General features: G+C 43.3%; 1 protein-coding gene across 9 annotated transcripts in view; it reads right to left on the reverse strand.

The window, feature by feature from the left end:
* MACROD2 (mono-ADP ribosylhydrolase 2) overlaps positions 1-17,217 on the reverse strand; it is an 858,318-nt gene that overhangs the window by 19,929 nt on the left and 821,172 nt on the right. For all 9 annotated transcript variants that reach the window (XM_084512463.1, XM_084512461.1, XM_084512464.1 and 6 more), the window contains 3 exons: positions 16,156-16,233; positions 15,439-15,513; positions 14,729-14,839 (listed from right to left, as the gene is read on the reverse strand). In XM_084512463.1, coding sequence (XP_084368589.1) covers positions 14,729-14,839; positions 15,439-15,513; positions 16,156-16,233 — 264 coding nt within the window. The remainder of the gene's footprint in view (positions 1-14,728; positions 14,840-15,438; positions 15,514-16,155; positions 16,234-17,217) is intronic.

Consider the following 17,217-nt stretch of genomic DNA (forward strand, 5'->3'; position numbering starts at 1 on the left):
AAAAACCATCAACCTGACAAACAGTCTGAGGAGCCTCCAACAACTTCTTTTCGCAACTATTTGCAGGACGTTTCTATGTAGACAACAAAGGCAGAGAAATAAAATAAACCCCTTGGATAGCTCTTTTCCCATTGCATCTATTTTAAATACCACAGACTCTAAAGGACCGGCCACGTAGAGAATAGGCAGCTCTGTGCCTAGCCAGTTGTTCCCAGCAAGTCTAGATACAGTATCTGTCCTACTTTGTTACCCTGCCATTCCCCCATAAACCCCAAAAATTGGTCCCTAAATGAAGCATGCTTAAAGTTAGAAGTCTGTAGCCTTTCAGTTACCTGCTGTTGCAAGTATCTGGGGGCAAGAGCAGACAAATAACCCTTGTACCTTAACGGGTTGACTTGATTCACAAAACTCGCCCACGACAATGCCCAGAGCGGGCTGAAAATCTTATGAGGGTCCTAAGCACAGAGTGCCACTGATCCTCTGCCTGGCAATACCTACCAGAATTTGGGAGTATTGGACAAGGCTGGCCTTGATGTAAGCACTGCATGCTAAGAGTTGAAGAGGAATTTATGCAGCAGAGGCTAGCCCAGATTTACACACATTAGGTTTGAGCGAGGAAAACAGTCTTGCAAAAATGTGAAAGCAGAATAAAACAAAACCTTACCTAAGCCTCAAAAGACCTCAAGCACCAAAAAGGAGGAGGGGTGGTTAAGTCTCCACACCGTGCCACTGGAGGCACACCATGCTTCACGTGTTGCATTTTGTTCTGAGTCCTTCAGGTCCTGGGGTCTCTGCCCAAAGATTTTGCACCTTCCAGTCAATTAAGAGAAGGTACAAAACACCAGAGAAGTGGCATATACTAGCAATTATGATAAACAAAGTACATAACCAGCTACTTTCAAAGCAGATTTGGAAATGCCACTGGCTCACTTCATTCTGAGCACATTCCCAGGGAGAATGTCAGGTCACATAACTCCTTCGTTATCTTTACACAGAGGATCTCAAGTAAGCAGCAGCAGCCATCATAAAAATACTAACATTTCTTTTGGGGGAAAACAAATACAGAAGAAAAACACAGCATCTCTCTTAATAAAAGAGCCAGTTAGCACTACAAAGATTACCGCGTGGTCTGTAAATAGCACCATCAGTACACCAGGGAATCAAGCTCCTCTTGGTTTAATGACATCCCGAGTTACTTCAACAGGGGTAGCAATGTCACAGGCCTTCCCCATGACACAGAGCTACACCGTGCGTTCTTTTAGAGCACACTCTTTGCATTTTATTTCCCTCGATGCCTTAAAAATGCCAAGAACTGCAGTAGCATAAAAGCAGCATTTCATCCTAGCCTCAGACAGAGCATTGCTCTCCTCCGGGCAGTGCACACCTGTTAACACCCACTTTGTGCACACCGTGACGGGGAGTGTTGGGAAGAAAGTTGCAGGGATCCTGCATGGTTGTGAAGAACCTCCTCCCACACTTCTCCCTCATCCACAGACAGTGTCGTGGATTTACAGTTTAACAGCACCTTAATGGCTTAGATATAAGTGGCTACATTGGTAGGCATTTAATTGTAGTGACGCAAACATCTGATGGCTGGGTGCTCTCCTTTGCCTGTCCATGTGAAACACAAGACACTGCATTCAGTTACATGGCAACTGCCCACAGGTACCTCTGAGGTATCCGACATCCCCCACAAAATCTGTGCTTCGTGTGTTTAAGCAGCTCTCCCCGGTGCTTTATAGGAATGGAGAGAGGGAAGGATGGAGGGAGGGAGGGAGGGAGGGAGGGAGCTGTTTTGTTTTAAATCTCATTTGCAGTTGTATAGCTAAAGCTTGGAGATTAATAATAAAAGTGCATATGTGACAATGCAGAAACAAATGCTGCTCCATGTCAAAAGCAAAGCAAGACGCGATTTTATTTTTCTGTTAATTAACCAGCCTTTCATCTCAACTGCTCTGATCTGTAAATAAAGCTCACGAGCTGGTTTCAAACAAGTCTAGGAATTAGGCGATGAAACAAAACAAACTAAACCAAAACGCTCCAACCCAACAGTCTCTTAACACTGGTTAGCTAATTATGTTGACCTTTATTCAGGGGGCCCCGAACGGAACTTTCTAATTGAAACAGATGAAAAGCAACAGCACTCTGGCACCGGCCTAAAGGGTGAGCACGACCAGCTACCAAAGGCTCCCGAACGCTGCCAAGGGGCATCCCTGAATATTCTGAGGAAGAAGGGTGGGAAAGGAAAGACAGGGGGAAGGATGGAAGGGAGGATGGACAGACGGAAGGAAGGGAGAGAAGAAAGAACAAACCACCGATCCCCGACACTGGTATTACATCTGCCCGTAGCTATGCTGAGCCTCTGAGGATTTGCTTTCCGAGCTCCTTATTGAAATTGTTCAGGTCCTTAACTGATCTCCTGGGGGGTGAATCAGGGGGAGCCAGGAGGGGGGTTGAACAGCCTTAAGCTAATTAAGCAAGGCTGAGACATGCTTGATGAGATGGGAAAAACACGAGGCTTTTGAAAGGGTGAAAAATCTCCAACCATCTGGTAGTGGCATTGCAGGGAGAAGAAAGAGAAAGGACAAAGGGGCAGCTCTCTGCGGCGAGGAGGTACAGGACTCCTTTAATTACTGGGTCACCGAGACCATTACTGCTCCGAATGCCAGTGAAAGCCTGCAAAACAAGCTTAGGAGGCTCAGCAAAAACAACAGCTCTTAGCAAGGAAAGCATCCGCAAGAAAGTGAATCAGAGCAGTTTTCCCTGAGAGACGTCTGCTAATTAGAAGTGATAGGTAATGGATGGGGGCAGCAAGGCCCCCGGATTGCAGAGAGACTTTTCCCGGCGACCTCCCTACCTCTCCCCTCCCATTTGCTGTTCTCCAAGGCCCTGCAGATGGTGCTCTGTTTAAATTAATACCACCCTGCCAGCCAGAAGGAAGCTTCTGTTGTACTTGGCAATCCAGGTGAACAGCCTGCATTTAGGTTTCAGAATGAATGCCCCAGGTGTTTCATCAATATGGCACGCAGCTTATGCGCTCCAGCCTCTTCAGGCCCGGTTACGCCTCATCTGTGTTTTCCCATCTCCAAGACTGGCTAGAGAAAAATCACAGCATTCAGAGGGCAAACTTCGCACACCGGAGCACGATCTGAGCTATCTCTGTACTAAATGGCTTTGTCAGCCATGAGCTGCAAAAGCGCCAGGGCACTCCAAATGAGGAGCCCTCCCCTGCCTTCTCCTCTCAGATGAGCTGGATGGGGCTACGGCAGACTACAGGTGCAGGCTAGCAAAGAGCAAGCTGCTTTTGACACCAGAAGCTGTGACCAAACCTGTGCCAAAAAAGAGTTAGCACTTCGCTAACTCTTGCCTTGGGATGCGACAATGTGCAGCTGATTTCTTTCCCTCCCACACATGCATTCTTCTCCAATTATTTCGGCCATGCGCTGTGATCCAGTCTGATTCACGAGCTGCACAAGAGAAAGCTATATGCATCCTTGGGTGGGAGACCTCATTAACACATGAAAGCAGTACTGATAATCTAACGCATCACACAGCACTGCTGTCTCCAAGATCAGATAGAAAACCCAGGCCCTGACTACCTGCGGCCATTAAATATGCTGCAGCAGTTTTGATAAGAACAAATGGTGTTAGCCCTGCTCTTCGGCCAAATCTCAACGTGCATTTTTCTCCCCTAGGTTCTCCTTGAAGGTTCATTTGGAAAGAGTTGCTGTGTCTTAAACTGTCACATTTTTATTCAGTACTGTTAAACATTGGCTGCATTTAATGGCAGAGGGAACAGTTTCACAAGCAGATACTGTAATCTCTGTATATATCAGTTTCTAAGATAACTTAGGTTCCTTTAGATAGGTACCGGATATATACGTACTTATCATCTGCTTTTCATGCTCGCATACTTCAAGAGCCAGCTGGAGCTGCAAGCAGAAACACATCCAGAAAATCTATTCCCCTCTACCTCCTATGTAAGGCTGGAAGCAGGCATGATTAGAAATATTCTTTGAGGATTTTTTCCTTTTTCTACTTTTCCATTTTTGAGCAAGCTTGCTAGCATTGCAGGACCAGAAGATTCAAAACCAAACTAAAAGAGCACCTGAACTTCTGGACACCATCCTGAAAAGCAGCTCTATTCCAGCTGGCCCTCGATGCTGTGGAGTGCTGTGGGGTTACTGAGCCATCCATCCAGTGCGGACTCTGGTTTGTGCAAGCAGATCAGGGATGAGACAAGCATCAACAAAAACAGCAATTGCATAAAGTGACCATAATAGCTGTACTCGCTATGCACTGGGTAGTTATTGCTTTGGCAGAAGGAGAGATGAGACAGACAAAACCACAGAGGATGACAGTTTTGGCACTCTGAGACCAGAGGGGGAGTTGTTATCTACAGTCACGTAAGAGGAACTGGAAAAGATCTGCTGTCCGTTGGAGGAGGCCAGAGAAAATGAGAGGGCAACTCTAGTCTCTGTCAGAGATCCGACTTTGTAGGCTGATGCAACCACCAGAGATGAGTTCCAGGCATTCACAGGAAGGACTGGGTGTGCTGGCAGGGACAAGGCCAAGAAGTTGTGGACCCATGAGGTGAGAAACCAAGAGGAAGGGCCAGCGACTGAACTGCAATGAGAGCACAGCAGCCACTCAAAGCTCCCGGCCACGAGCATCCAATTGCAAGCAAGGGAGAGGGACAGTGACGGTGCTCACTGTTGGCCTCATACCCTGCTGAGCAGGCTGGAAACAAACCCGCTTTTGAGTCCCTCTCCATGCTGGAAGGACTCAATCCCTGACCCTTGTGTCCTAGAGATCCCTGCAAGGCAGCCATGGGGGAAAGCCCCTTCCACCCTTGCCTTGCATGATGGGCTGCTGTCAGTGAATGCTGTCTAAGTTAGAGTCCTTTCGACGCTCAGGGAGAAGCGCAACGACAAGCAGCACAGCTGTTCTACACCTGAAAGAGCAAGTCCTGCTCAGTTTTCTGTCCTCTCCGGACTGGTGGCTGGATCTTTGGCTGACAGAGGTGCCACGCTCGGGTACCTGCACCCCAGAGAGGGAGAGATGCTAAGACATGCCTTGCTGACTGCCTCCCCGGTTAGTCCGTGAGCTTCTCTGCTAATCTTCCTCGTTGCCTGGACAGCTGGAAGAATCAGGCAATTTAATTTCCTTGAATCGAGCTGCTGGAGTTAGATACCGATTTTTCAGCACAGTGACATCTTATTTTGAAGCACCTGAGGTATCTCCATTTGTGCCCATTTGATGTTTTTGTGCTACGTTTCAGGCTGACAGACTATACAAACACACCCAGCGAATGTGTTTTAACTGATGAAATACCTTGTAACCATGATAGGATTTGGCCACAAATCAGGATTCTCATTTTTTTCCAGCCACTGAGGTGGTGACTTTGCCGTGCTGACCCCCTAACTATATACCATTGTTAGCTGTAACCAGGGGGCACTGAGAAAAGATTATTGACTTTTTCTTCTCAGAATCCAGAACACAGTTTAACTGATTTTCAGTCCAGGTAAGAAAGGTAGAGCCTGTAAGCAACTGCTTATTTCCTCCACAGAGAAAATGCTGAACGTGTAAACATGCCATCTTTCAAGGTATCAAGTGTTTTTTGACAGGATGCTGTAAATGGAATAAAGGAGGTTTTGGCCTCTGTGGTAGCTATGATTGCTGGCAGAGCTATGCCCTTCACACTCGTGATTGAGGGAAAAAACAAACAAACCAAGCTACACATCCAATCTACGGAATAATGAGACAAAAGGCTTACGTGTCCCAACGTTTCAAGCTAAGGATCCTGCACCAGTGGAACAATAACGAAGGGCTTTTTGTGGTTGAAATTTGTCAGCTGAGGAAAGTGATGGATTTTCAAACTTAGGATAGAAAGCACAAGGAAAATCTGAATCTGGAAGAAAAATAAATGCTTGAGGAAAGAGCAGTGTTAATCGGGTAGCGGCTGATTTGGGCATCCCAGCAAATGTAAGGGAAAGTAAAAGACAATGCTATTCCGTACTCTTTGTATTTTGCCTGGACCTCTCAAACAGAAAATGGGTTGCTTTTGCCATTGCCCACAGACTGTCTACAGCTGCAGCCTGAAGCACATCATCCAGAACACCTTTTTTTGCTGCACTGGTTTAATTGCAGATTAAAATGCATTCACAGCACACAGCAGTGCTCCAGGAAAGGGTCTTTGGAGCTCACAGAAGACTCAAAAAAGGACAAGCTGAACTTTCCATAAGGTAAAGGGAAGTCCCAAACAGCTGCAATCCCGCACCAATACGTTGAGGCACCGCTATGGCACGATTAAGGTATGGGTGCAGCCACAGAGATGTAGGAGGAGAGATCAAAAGCTAGCTTCCTCCCTGGCAGATAATTCACAGCAACGAGACTCTGGGTCAGCTTGGGCTGCTGGGCTAACACTAGAGGCCAGGTATACCAGCAGTGACCTCAAGCTCATCTGGAGGTTGAAGTTTGATGAAAGCCAACCAAGTGCAGGAAAACTCTTCCAGATGGTGAGATCTGCTTGAGAGAACGCTCACCTGCTGACTGCATTAGGAAAAGGTGAGGGCAGAGAAAGCTTGCTGCCTAAAAATTATGGGTAACAAGCACACAAAGGAAGAGGATATGTAGGGGTAGGAGGAAATGATAACGCTTTGAGATCTGAATGATATCATGTGGGATTTTTCCTGCTCTGGCCAGCAGTAGTGAGAGGCAGATTTACTCTCAGTCTGGGTCAGGCCCTATCACTGCAGTCTCCACTTGACAAGCTGTAGGCATAACTTCCCCCTCCTGGTGTAACAGTCCCTCCTTGTACAGCACCAGCCTTCCTCCCCAAGCACCAGGAGCAAGGGCACCAGGGCACCTACGAAGCCAGTGTACCTCCCTGGCAGAGCCAGTGCCATGCAGAGGAAAAACACAGATCAGAGCTGAATCAAAAAGAAGGTCTCCTGACCCAGCCAATAGTGTGAAAAATGGTTAAATGCCTCCCTTCTGATAATAGAACACAGGTAAACTACTCACCCACACCGCTGGGCACAACTACAGTGATAAAGCTACTGACACAGAAGAAGGGACGATACATCCACCCCCCTAAAACAAATAAGAATGTCCGAGGGAACCAGGGAACCTTTTCATCTCAGGAGATATGATGCTTTCTTTGATTTCATTCTCAATCTGTACTCAAAATGAAAATGAAAAAAAAAATAAAATAAAATAAAAAGCCCTCCCAGATCATCTCTTCCTACCCTCATTGCTAGCTTTTATTTTATTTTATTTTATTTTGCATAAACCAGCATAACAACCTGAGCAGCATGGCACGTTCTGCTTGCTGTACATTATATACAACATAAAGCATGGGGAAGCACAGAATTTCCAAAAGCCATCTCAGTTGGATCTTGTGCACATCCTGTCACGGACAAACTTTATTAAAGGTCAGAGTCCAAAATGAATCGTTACATAACAAAATTAAGCCTCCTGTTGTAGCACGCAGGGCACAGGAACATAACATTTGTTCCCGAGAGATCAAATTCTTACTTGCATACCTCCACTGCACTGAAACAGCCTGGTGGATCTATTCTACTTAATACTGAAATTCCTATTGCTGCAAATGGGAATGAAACCCACTGCTCAGACAGAGCCCTCTGGAGCTGTATATTATATTTAAAACAATGGTACTGTTTCTCTGAAAGCGCTACACCTCATTTCCAGATGCATCATTAACTATGATGCCATCTGTAAAACCACAGGCCTTGGTCAGCGAGCTCTCCTTTTTCACTTACGTTACAGGAAAAAGTTTCTAGGGTGTCGAAATCTCTCCTGTATTCCTTTCACTTGTCACTCGGATGCCATTTGATATGATTTGAAAGAGATACGTGCTTCATTTGCATAAGGTAGCCCTGCTTCTCTGGAGATTTGAGCTAAAACCAAGGACTAGCAGATTTGAACACCACATGAAATATGCATTATCTTTCCAGTTTTCATACACTACAACGGCATTATCAGCCTCTTAAAGCCCTTTAAGCCTTGTATGTCAGAAGTACAAAACATGCAACATCATGTAATAATATTATAAACATATGAGGACTTAGAATGACTTCACAGCACCTGCTTTTCGGTGGAATTTTATGACTTTATATTAATTTGGCATTCTTACCATGAAAATAAAATGTAAACGGCACTTCAAAAATATGCCATTAAAAATATCCAGTTTCTCCTCCAGCTTCTCAGAGGATTTAATCTTTTCTCTTTTTATTTTCTGTATACGGAAGAGCTCTAAAAATTATTTTATTAGATTTAATGCTGAATGTGTTTCAGTTCAGTACTGTAACACGAGTTAATTAAACCAAACAAAGGCCACACTGCCAACGCTTTCAGAAGGAACAAAGAGATGATATTTTTAAATGAAATAAAAATTGCCAATTCATAATAGTATTTCTATTCTGATTACTGAAAATGACATGAAGAAAGCAATCAAATACACACAGTAAACCTTAAACACTATCATTGCTAAAGCAGTCCATTTTCTTGTTTCTTTTTTCTTTCCTGTTGCCTTTTTGTCTTGTACCCTGCCATCACGCCTGATAACATAAAGCGACCGTGACAGCAGGCAAAATGTTTAAGCTGAAAAATTCCTTACGTTTTCCACTTTTTCTTAGAAAAGCACCCAGAAAAAATATATCATTTGTAACTGAAAGAGATGAAAAATAATTAAAACTTAAAACTGATCTTGCACCACCTGTTCAGGCTAGTATCTGATATATGGAGAGCAATGAAAAGAAACAGACTCCTTCTGTGGCAGGAAAAAAAAAAAAAAAAAAAAAAAAAAAAAAAGACTTCTTTCCCTCCAGGAGATTGAAATCAGTATCTGGAGCAGAATACTGACAGTATAATAACCACCCCATCCTGCAAGTACACAGTACTGCTCAGTACGGCCCAGGCAGCACCCTTTGGGAAGGCTCGTAGGGGTCTGCTTCCCGCTTGCAGCCTCTCAGAGGAGGGAAGGAACATCAGAACATCATTTGGAGCACTGTGTGCTGCCCGATGTGGTGCAGCTCTTCTGCTGCACCAGACGGTCCTTAGGAAATGAAAAAAAAAAAAAAAAAAGCCATCACACTGCTGGTCATGACAGCCTGCGAGTGACACTTCCTCCTACTGATCGTGCTGATCCTTCATCATCACTGAAGCGACTGTTCTTAGCACCCAGTCTCGGAGCCTGGAGACCTCCCAGTTCAGCACTGACAAAGCCACCACAGGCAAATATAACCACAGGCACCAGAAAAAGCACTCCTTTCCCCCAAGCTGCAACACGCAAGAGGAGCACAGAAGATGCCTACGCAGAGCCATTCTCAGGCACGCCAGCCTCACCTGCATTCAGAGGCATTTAAACAAAGCCACCCCAACCCCAGAACCACGCAGAACATTTTATGTGCATTCATCACAATTGACATACTGTTTGCCAACTTAGAAAAGCCTGTGACCCCTCCCCTTCCAAAAGGAACCTCTGGCTAGGCTGAAAGGTTTCTTTTCCCTGCCTGCAGTTATGGCCCTTGCTCAAGATTTTACACTTCGAGTTTTTGTAAAGTTCCCCAGAAAACGAAGACATGTAAAGGGAGAGTTCTTAAACCCCAAAGATATCACCCTGGATGAAGGCACTTTTTTTGGCGTTCCAGTGACAATCTGGTTACCACATACCTCCAGCTAATTCCAGTGACATTCTTTGCAAGAGTCTGCTATCTCTAGCTCAGCTTTAGACACGTGAGTTTAAATTCACGATTTTGTACTTCCCCAGAACAATCAGCGTTTCTGCAAAGGGCCCAAAGGTGTACTTTTTTTTTTTTTTTTCTCATTGCCATCTACCAATGCATGTTAGAAACAGATTTTTAAGATATATTCCAAATTTATGGTCAGACTTACTCTGCAACAGCACATAAAATGTCATCTGACCCATTCAGTGTGGGTCATTATCAAAGACCTGTGCACTGTGTATTTGAATCAGAATACTTATTCCTTTCTTTTTCAGGGAACCTGAATAAAAGGAGTTGGAGCCTCTAAACTATCTCTTCAGCAGCCACCACACTCCAAATATCTCTGCATTCTTGTCTCCCCAGGCAAAACAAAGTATGTCTTTTTAAGGATGCATACAGAAGATTATTAACATCTCTCTCTCTCTCTCTCTTTTTTTTTTTTTCTTCTAAGATGTCCCATCCATCTCCACTTGAAGCTGAGAAGTTTGGTTAAGAAATAAAAGGCAGTTATGCTTGCCATGACTCAAGAATAAAGATGTCAGGTTCATCTCAAAAGATCTTTCTCAAGTACCTTGTTTCTCTATAACTACAATGTCACATCAGAGAAAGTAATTTCTTTTGACAATATTTGCAACTGTACCAACGCATGTAAAAATCATATAAACGCATGAAAATGAAACTGTAAAACATGGAGAGCTCTTTCTCCTTGAAGTTTCTGAATATTTAATTCTCTCCAAGATCATGCTGTCAAACGATCTCTTTTGCTAATGTACAGATGGATAACTACCTTGGAAATCCAGTTAAGTGAAGAACGGATGGCATGGTAGCTACAAAGGTACCTATCTATTCATTTAACAAAGATCGTTGAACAAAACCAGGCTTAGCTTAGAAAATGAGGCAGAATTCAAATTTACATTAAAGGGCAGTGACCAAAGGCCTGGCACTGCAGGAAATCGTGTACATTGCATGTGATCTAAACCTGTCAACCTCCCTCTGGTCCCTTCCCAAGCCTGCCTTAGGATCACATGGTTCATACACAACCAAGGTGGTTATTGCAGTCCCCTACACACAGCACTCAAAAAGGCTGGGGAGCAGCTACACACCGAAGACTAATTGCATGGGCTGTGTCCTGCTCTTAAGCTAAATCCCTGGGCACTAATATCTTTTTCATAGGCATTAATTACAGCACTTTGATGCTTGATTGTGCTTCAGCAATAACCTGCTTCTGTGTTTCGGGACTTGTCCAGAGGAAAATAAACATATTCTTTTCCCAGGGAGGATGCTGCCCAGCCACACATCTGGGGCATGAAACAGCCTATCACCAAAACCATGCAGAAGTGGCAGAACAGCTTCACCGCTTTCCTCTTGCCCACTGCCACCAGGTCAGGGTCTCTCCCACAGCTCTGGTGGTCAGAACAAAGCTGTGAACTGAGTTGATGTGAAAATTGCTTCTTAGGGGGAAAAGAATGCCAAGCCAAGCCCAAGTAATCCTACAAACAGCAGCATAGGGCAAAATTTTTTAGTCTAAATACAGAAGATGATCAAACAGAGAAACAGAAATTGAAGGGAGAGGAGGCTTCGAGTAGCAAATGGCTACATATTCAGACATGCTGGAAATTGTCTCCTAGAAAAATTGAGCTGAGCAAAACTGCAGCTAAATGTTGAACACGTGATCATTACAGTGTGACAGGACTACTTCTAGGTGCACGTATAAAGGGGCTGCCAAGCGGTGTATTAACAACACGTACACTTCCCTAGTCAGCAACTAGGTCAGCGATCACCACTGACTCTGCTTTTTAATAAAGGGATTTGAGAATATTCCCTAATCTTATAAGAAACACATATTTTCATTATTCTTTTGTGAACTAGAATGGGTGCGTTATAGTAGTTGGAAAATAACAGAAAAGGCATCTTAGCTGGTCTTTTTTCTTCAGGTGCTCCCTAATAACATATAACTTCAAGTTACAGTAGGAAAATAGGGAATAATTGGCACACGCTGTATTTTATTACTGATTTTGGAAAAAGCCGCACCAGGTTTTTATGAAACACACACAGTGCTTTACAACGTTACATTCTTCAGGGTAATCTGGCTTACTTCATTCTGCTGGCAATGGAGCAGTTAAATTGCTAAAACTTGGATTCTTCAAGTCCCAGAACAGCGCCCCAGAACCTGGGGAGCACCATGATCCAGGGCTCCTTGGTAAAACTACAGGCTATGGAGTCACCCTGGAGCTGTGAAGCCACGTGGGCTATGTAAGAAAGGACCCTGCAAGCCCTAAAATCCCCAACACCACAGGGATGAGCTGATCAGCCGCACACCTACAGTTTGTCAGAAGTTTCTGAAAACTGAGACACGCCTCTAAACCATCAAGAAAGACTTTTTTTTTCCAAGGAAAACCAGATCACTGAAAAAAAAAAAAAAATCTAGCAGGCTTCAAAGCCACCATCAGTAACTAGGCAGAAATTTAGCTTTAGGTTGGGAAAGGGACTTTGATCTTTGTTGGCAATTTAGTGGATTCCACAGCTCCAGCGCTGGGGACAGCACAGGTCACAGTGGACTCCCATTCATCTAATGGCTCCCGGTGAGACAGAGAGAGCAGAGAGGCAGTTACGTGATACCCCTCGCTCCAGGATGAGCTCGGTAACACAACAGGAAAAAATCAGATGTAGAACACAGAGAGCAGATAGCTTACAGATCAGTAGTTGCTACGCAGGGCTGTGCACGTAGAGCTAATACAGGTCAAAACCACCATTGTGACACCTAGGATTCAGTTTTATGACCGGATTTCTATTTAATGGGAACTGCAGCCCCACATCAGCTTTTTTCCAAGTGTTCTTATGCAAAAATATGCTGGTTTATTGTACACCAAATGTACTGTGGATGCTGCTGGAAAACAATTTCAAAGAATTAGGTTATGCGATAGCACTTGGGTTACCTGAAATGTTGTTATATCTCTGTTTTATGCCCCGTAATCTCTTCCTATTAAACAGAGACTCTCTTTGGGAAGTATGTATTATTTTATCAGCTTGAACTTCAGCTGATTTTGTTTTTTCAGCTCCTTGTCCAGATTCACCTTGCATCGTGGCAAACTTTCAAATCTCACATGGCTGACAATGTGCCCACAGAATGGGAAGCATCTGACAAGAATAGCTCTGAAGGTTCCCCCCTATTTGTTCTTGTGGGTGTAAGAATGAAACAATGCAAGGGAAAGACTTAACTTCATTTTGTTTTCAAAACCAAACCAAACAACAACAAACCCACCACAACACAACAAAAACCAAACCAATTCATTTTCTCTGACACAAAGCCAGTATGTTCAGAAAAAGCTAAACACAGTATCCGTGGAGTTACCTAAGTGCCATTACCCCGCACGTAGACTCAGCACAGCATCTCCTCCTATTAAGGAGCTGATCGAAAGCTCACTTAAATCAATGAGAGTCTTTCTATGAGCTTCAGTAAGCTTTGGATCAGACTGATCTTGTTCAAGAGCAATACCTGAGCCCCCTTGTAGGGACACGTTCCACAATGTTTGGAAAGAACCCTTTACTTAGTACCTAAGCCTTTTAAATCAGGGGCAGGAAAAGGAAAAGTGCCAAGAACAACCCTTTTCTGACATTACCTTCTTTTCTTTAATGTTGCATATTTTAATAGTAGGTAGAACAGATGGTGAAATACAATCTCTCCACTGAGAACTAAATGACAGCCACTAGCTGTAGGGGACACTCAAGTATTAAAGGGAAGGAAATGCACAAATAATGAAAGTACATTTTGTCCAACTTGCTTTTGATGAGGCATAAAATAAAATGTAAATAATTTCTATTAGAAGGAAATTAACATAACGACTTTGGTATTTGCAATCAGAGTGAGCTCATATTACATAACCTGGATTTGCAATTGAAGTAGAGCAATACCATATACCTGGATTTGAAGTAAGGATTACAGGAATTCTGTTTTCACTGTCAGTAATATGGTACAAACCCGATACTATTAACATGACTGATAATAAAGAGATGTGATTAGTCTTAATTTGGCTAAGCAATTAAAAAAAAAAAAAAAAAAGGAGCAGAAATACTGGTTAGCTGTATATGAACAGAAGTTCTATTAACTGGGGTTTGCTGTGAAGAAAAGTGTCAATATTACTAACACACATTTGCAATTAAGTTGCTGTCAAAGTGGCTAGGAAAAGGAGTTCATAATTAGGACAATTCAGTTAGTATTGACCTGAATTTTCAGTAAAAATCATGTCTGGGTTTTATTTTGGAACTATAAAATTAATCTCCGTGTTCTACGGAAGACAACCATATAATTATTAACTTGCAGTGACTTTACAATTAGAGAATTATTTACATAACATGTTCTTTTTACATAACCACATGGCTGTTACAAATGGTGAACTGAATGTAATGCTCCCAGAAGAGTATCCAACACAGAAAATTAAACTTCTAAGTTTCTTTACAAAAGCATTACTAAGGATTTAAATACTTTACTCTCGGAAAAAAATCCTGCTTCAGCAAGACCCTGTGCTCCCGCTCCAAATATTGGTTTCTTTATTAGAATTACTGGTTTCAGTTAATTACTACCTAAATCTCTATTAATGGCCTCACAATTCATTTGCATGCCTATTTATAGTAAATATTCTTGATGCTTCTAGTGAATGTGATCAAGAGGATACTTAAATGAACAGAAATTGGTTGTTTAATCAGCACATTAATACCAAAAAACAATGAGAAGTATGCTTATTTTAAATAACTTTAGAATCTGATTGTACACTTTCTTGCACTTATATTCCTACGTGACTGCACATCCAGTATATCAAAACAACACTCAAAGATATGGAAGTTGGTGTGTTGTTTTTTTTTTTTTTTCCAATAAATCCCTCTATACGTGCTATTACCATGTTTCCTGACAAGCAGAAGAAAAGCAGAATGTGAGCCCAGCAGAATTCCCTATCCCATTCTATTTTTTTAAGCAACCTTACCTTCCTCTTCTTCTACTTGTGCTCCTCCTCCTCCTTCTTTTTCTTTTTCCTCTGCATTGGGAATCAAAGGTTTCTCCTCTTCTGTTGTGTCTTCTTGGTTCAACAATGGCTCTGAATAAATTTGATAAAAAGATGAACACTAAGACTTTTCAGAATGCACATTGTATAAAAGGATTAACATACACTAGAGAGATTACCATTAAAAACACTGGAAAAGGAAAAGGATCCTTTCCCTCAAGAGCACAGATACGCTATCTATCTCGGGGAAATGCAAAGGGCAGTAGATGAGAGCAAGGCCTCAACCCTCCAGTATACTGAGCTTCCTAGGATTGGGCACAAAAAAGCCCCCCATGACTAGCTTAAAGCATCATCCCTCACCAGGACTCATCACAAGCCCAGGGGCACAAGCACTCTAACGTTTTACTGGTCAGCGGACAGAGCATTCTGTGCTCTGAACATACAGGGCTCCAGCACTCAGTGAGAGGAACAAAACACGCAGTGTTAACTTCTTTCTCTAATGGAAGCAGTCGTTAAAAAGCCATCCGATGTCACTGAGAACCCACAGCTACTCCCCTGCTCTGGGCTGAAGTCAGGGTTACCAGAAGATGATTCAGCTCCACAGTTTTGTTCTTGGAAGCACGGAAAACAAAAGGGAATTTCAACACTACTGCTCAGATCCGAGCAATAACAGTGTGATGCATATGCAGTACCTTCTATCTCCATGCAGGAGCTTTGGGAATCTGCCCCAGTTTTCATCTCCTCCTCTGCAGCACCATCCTGCTGTCCTGTTAGCACGACAGATTGAAAATGACATCAGTGCGAGGGCTGCATGCATGCAGTAGCAGGTTTGGCAGGCACGGCACGAACCTAACACGCTGCATCGAACTCTTCAGCCATGAAATGCCTTTTGCTATTAAATGAACAATGTTAGAACTATTTCATATATGAAAATACCACCTACTAAGCATTAAGGATGTTCAACGTCTGGTCACAACTGACCTGGAACCAATTTTTTTTTTCCTTTCTTTGTAGCTCAGCCTCTACACACTGGCTCTCATAGGAGCTGTTGCAAAGCACCCCCGCTTGCTGGGCAGCTTATCAGAAGGAATAGAATCACCCCACAGGCTTTTAGAATGATGATGGGAGGGAAAACAAAAAATGGAAAGGAAGGAAAAGACAACAACAACAACGCTATGCCCTCTGGATCAATATGGTTAGAAACCCACGCACTTGGAGATGTGTCTTTGCCAGCAACGCCAACAATTACTGCACCAGGCCTGTGTGGTATGGGACCTCTGCTTGCTGACAGCATTTTCCTGAGGCAGCAGAGGTCAGACTGAAACCCACTGGATGCTGTAATGGGAGGAACTAAGGCTCCCAACTGGTTCATTATCTGTGTCTCAAAGAATTTTGAGAGAAAACTTTACCTTCGGCTTGATCTTGCTCGCACCCCATAGGATGTGCTGGGTCACTCTCCTGCGCGCCTTTGGAGTCTTTCAGGGAGTCTGAGGAAACAGCAAACACACAAACACATGTCCTGTAGCGGTTTTTGTGCTGGAAAAGTCCAGCTGTTTCCTCAGACACTGGTGGCCCTTAGGTGCGAGGTTCATTCTTGGCATTCTGATACTCGGACAGCACTTCCTGCTGCTTAACCACAGACTCGCACACTACAGAAGCATACTCGTGGGTCTCAATTATTCAAACTGATTTCTGAAGCCGTACACTTACTGAGCAGTTTCTGGCCTGCGGTACAAACCTTAGACAAGGAGTTGTCAAGAAAGGATACGTAAGAAAAATGAGAAGTGCTACTGAGACTCTTATTTCTAATGAAATGAGTGTCACAAAGCTAGGAGAAACACAGTGGACCACCTACTTAATAAATAGAATGACTTTTTAAAAAAAAATAATAATAACAATACCAGTGCTTTTCATGGCTGTATTTTCCCTAGCTTGACAAACATTAAGTCCTATAAGTCCCACTGCAAATCCTGGCCTCATTTCACTAGATGACAGAACTCCCAAGGCTGTTATCGTGGCCAAGACTGCTTTTGCTTTCAGGGAGACTAGCAAATGAAGAGCCCAAAGCCATACTCTGAACCAGTAGCACAGTGAGGTTTTAAATCAGACAGTATAAATCCAGCCCCTACACTCTATCTGTGGTCTTCGTATACACCGGGCATTAATTTTTGTGTGTCAAACAACATTTTCTGACCAGAGTCACTCCCTAGTGATCTATGGCATGCAAAGACCTACAGCACATGACAATAAATTACTTTATGACAGTTTTGTCATGGCACTACTTCTAGAGGGTCCCTTTCTATCACATGGCAGAGCAGAACTTACAACACACCAAAGGATGCCCGGGCAAAACTCTCTTCTTGAAACTTGCCAAGAATAATCTCTGATGGATAAGCAAGAAAGCTGGGTTGTTAACATCTGATCCAAATTTAATAATCTGTAGAAAAGGTATGCAGTGAAAGTGTGTGGCT

The sequence above is a fragment of the Aythya ferina genome (genome assembly GCF_964211825.1).
Source record: "Aythya ferina genome assembly, chromosome: 3".
In the NCBI taxonomy this organism is placed as follows: domain Eukaryota; kingdom Metazoa; phylum Chordata; class Aves; order Anseriformes; family Anatidae; genus Aythya; species Aythya ferina.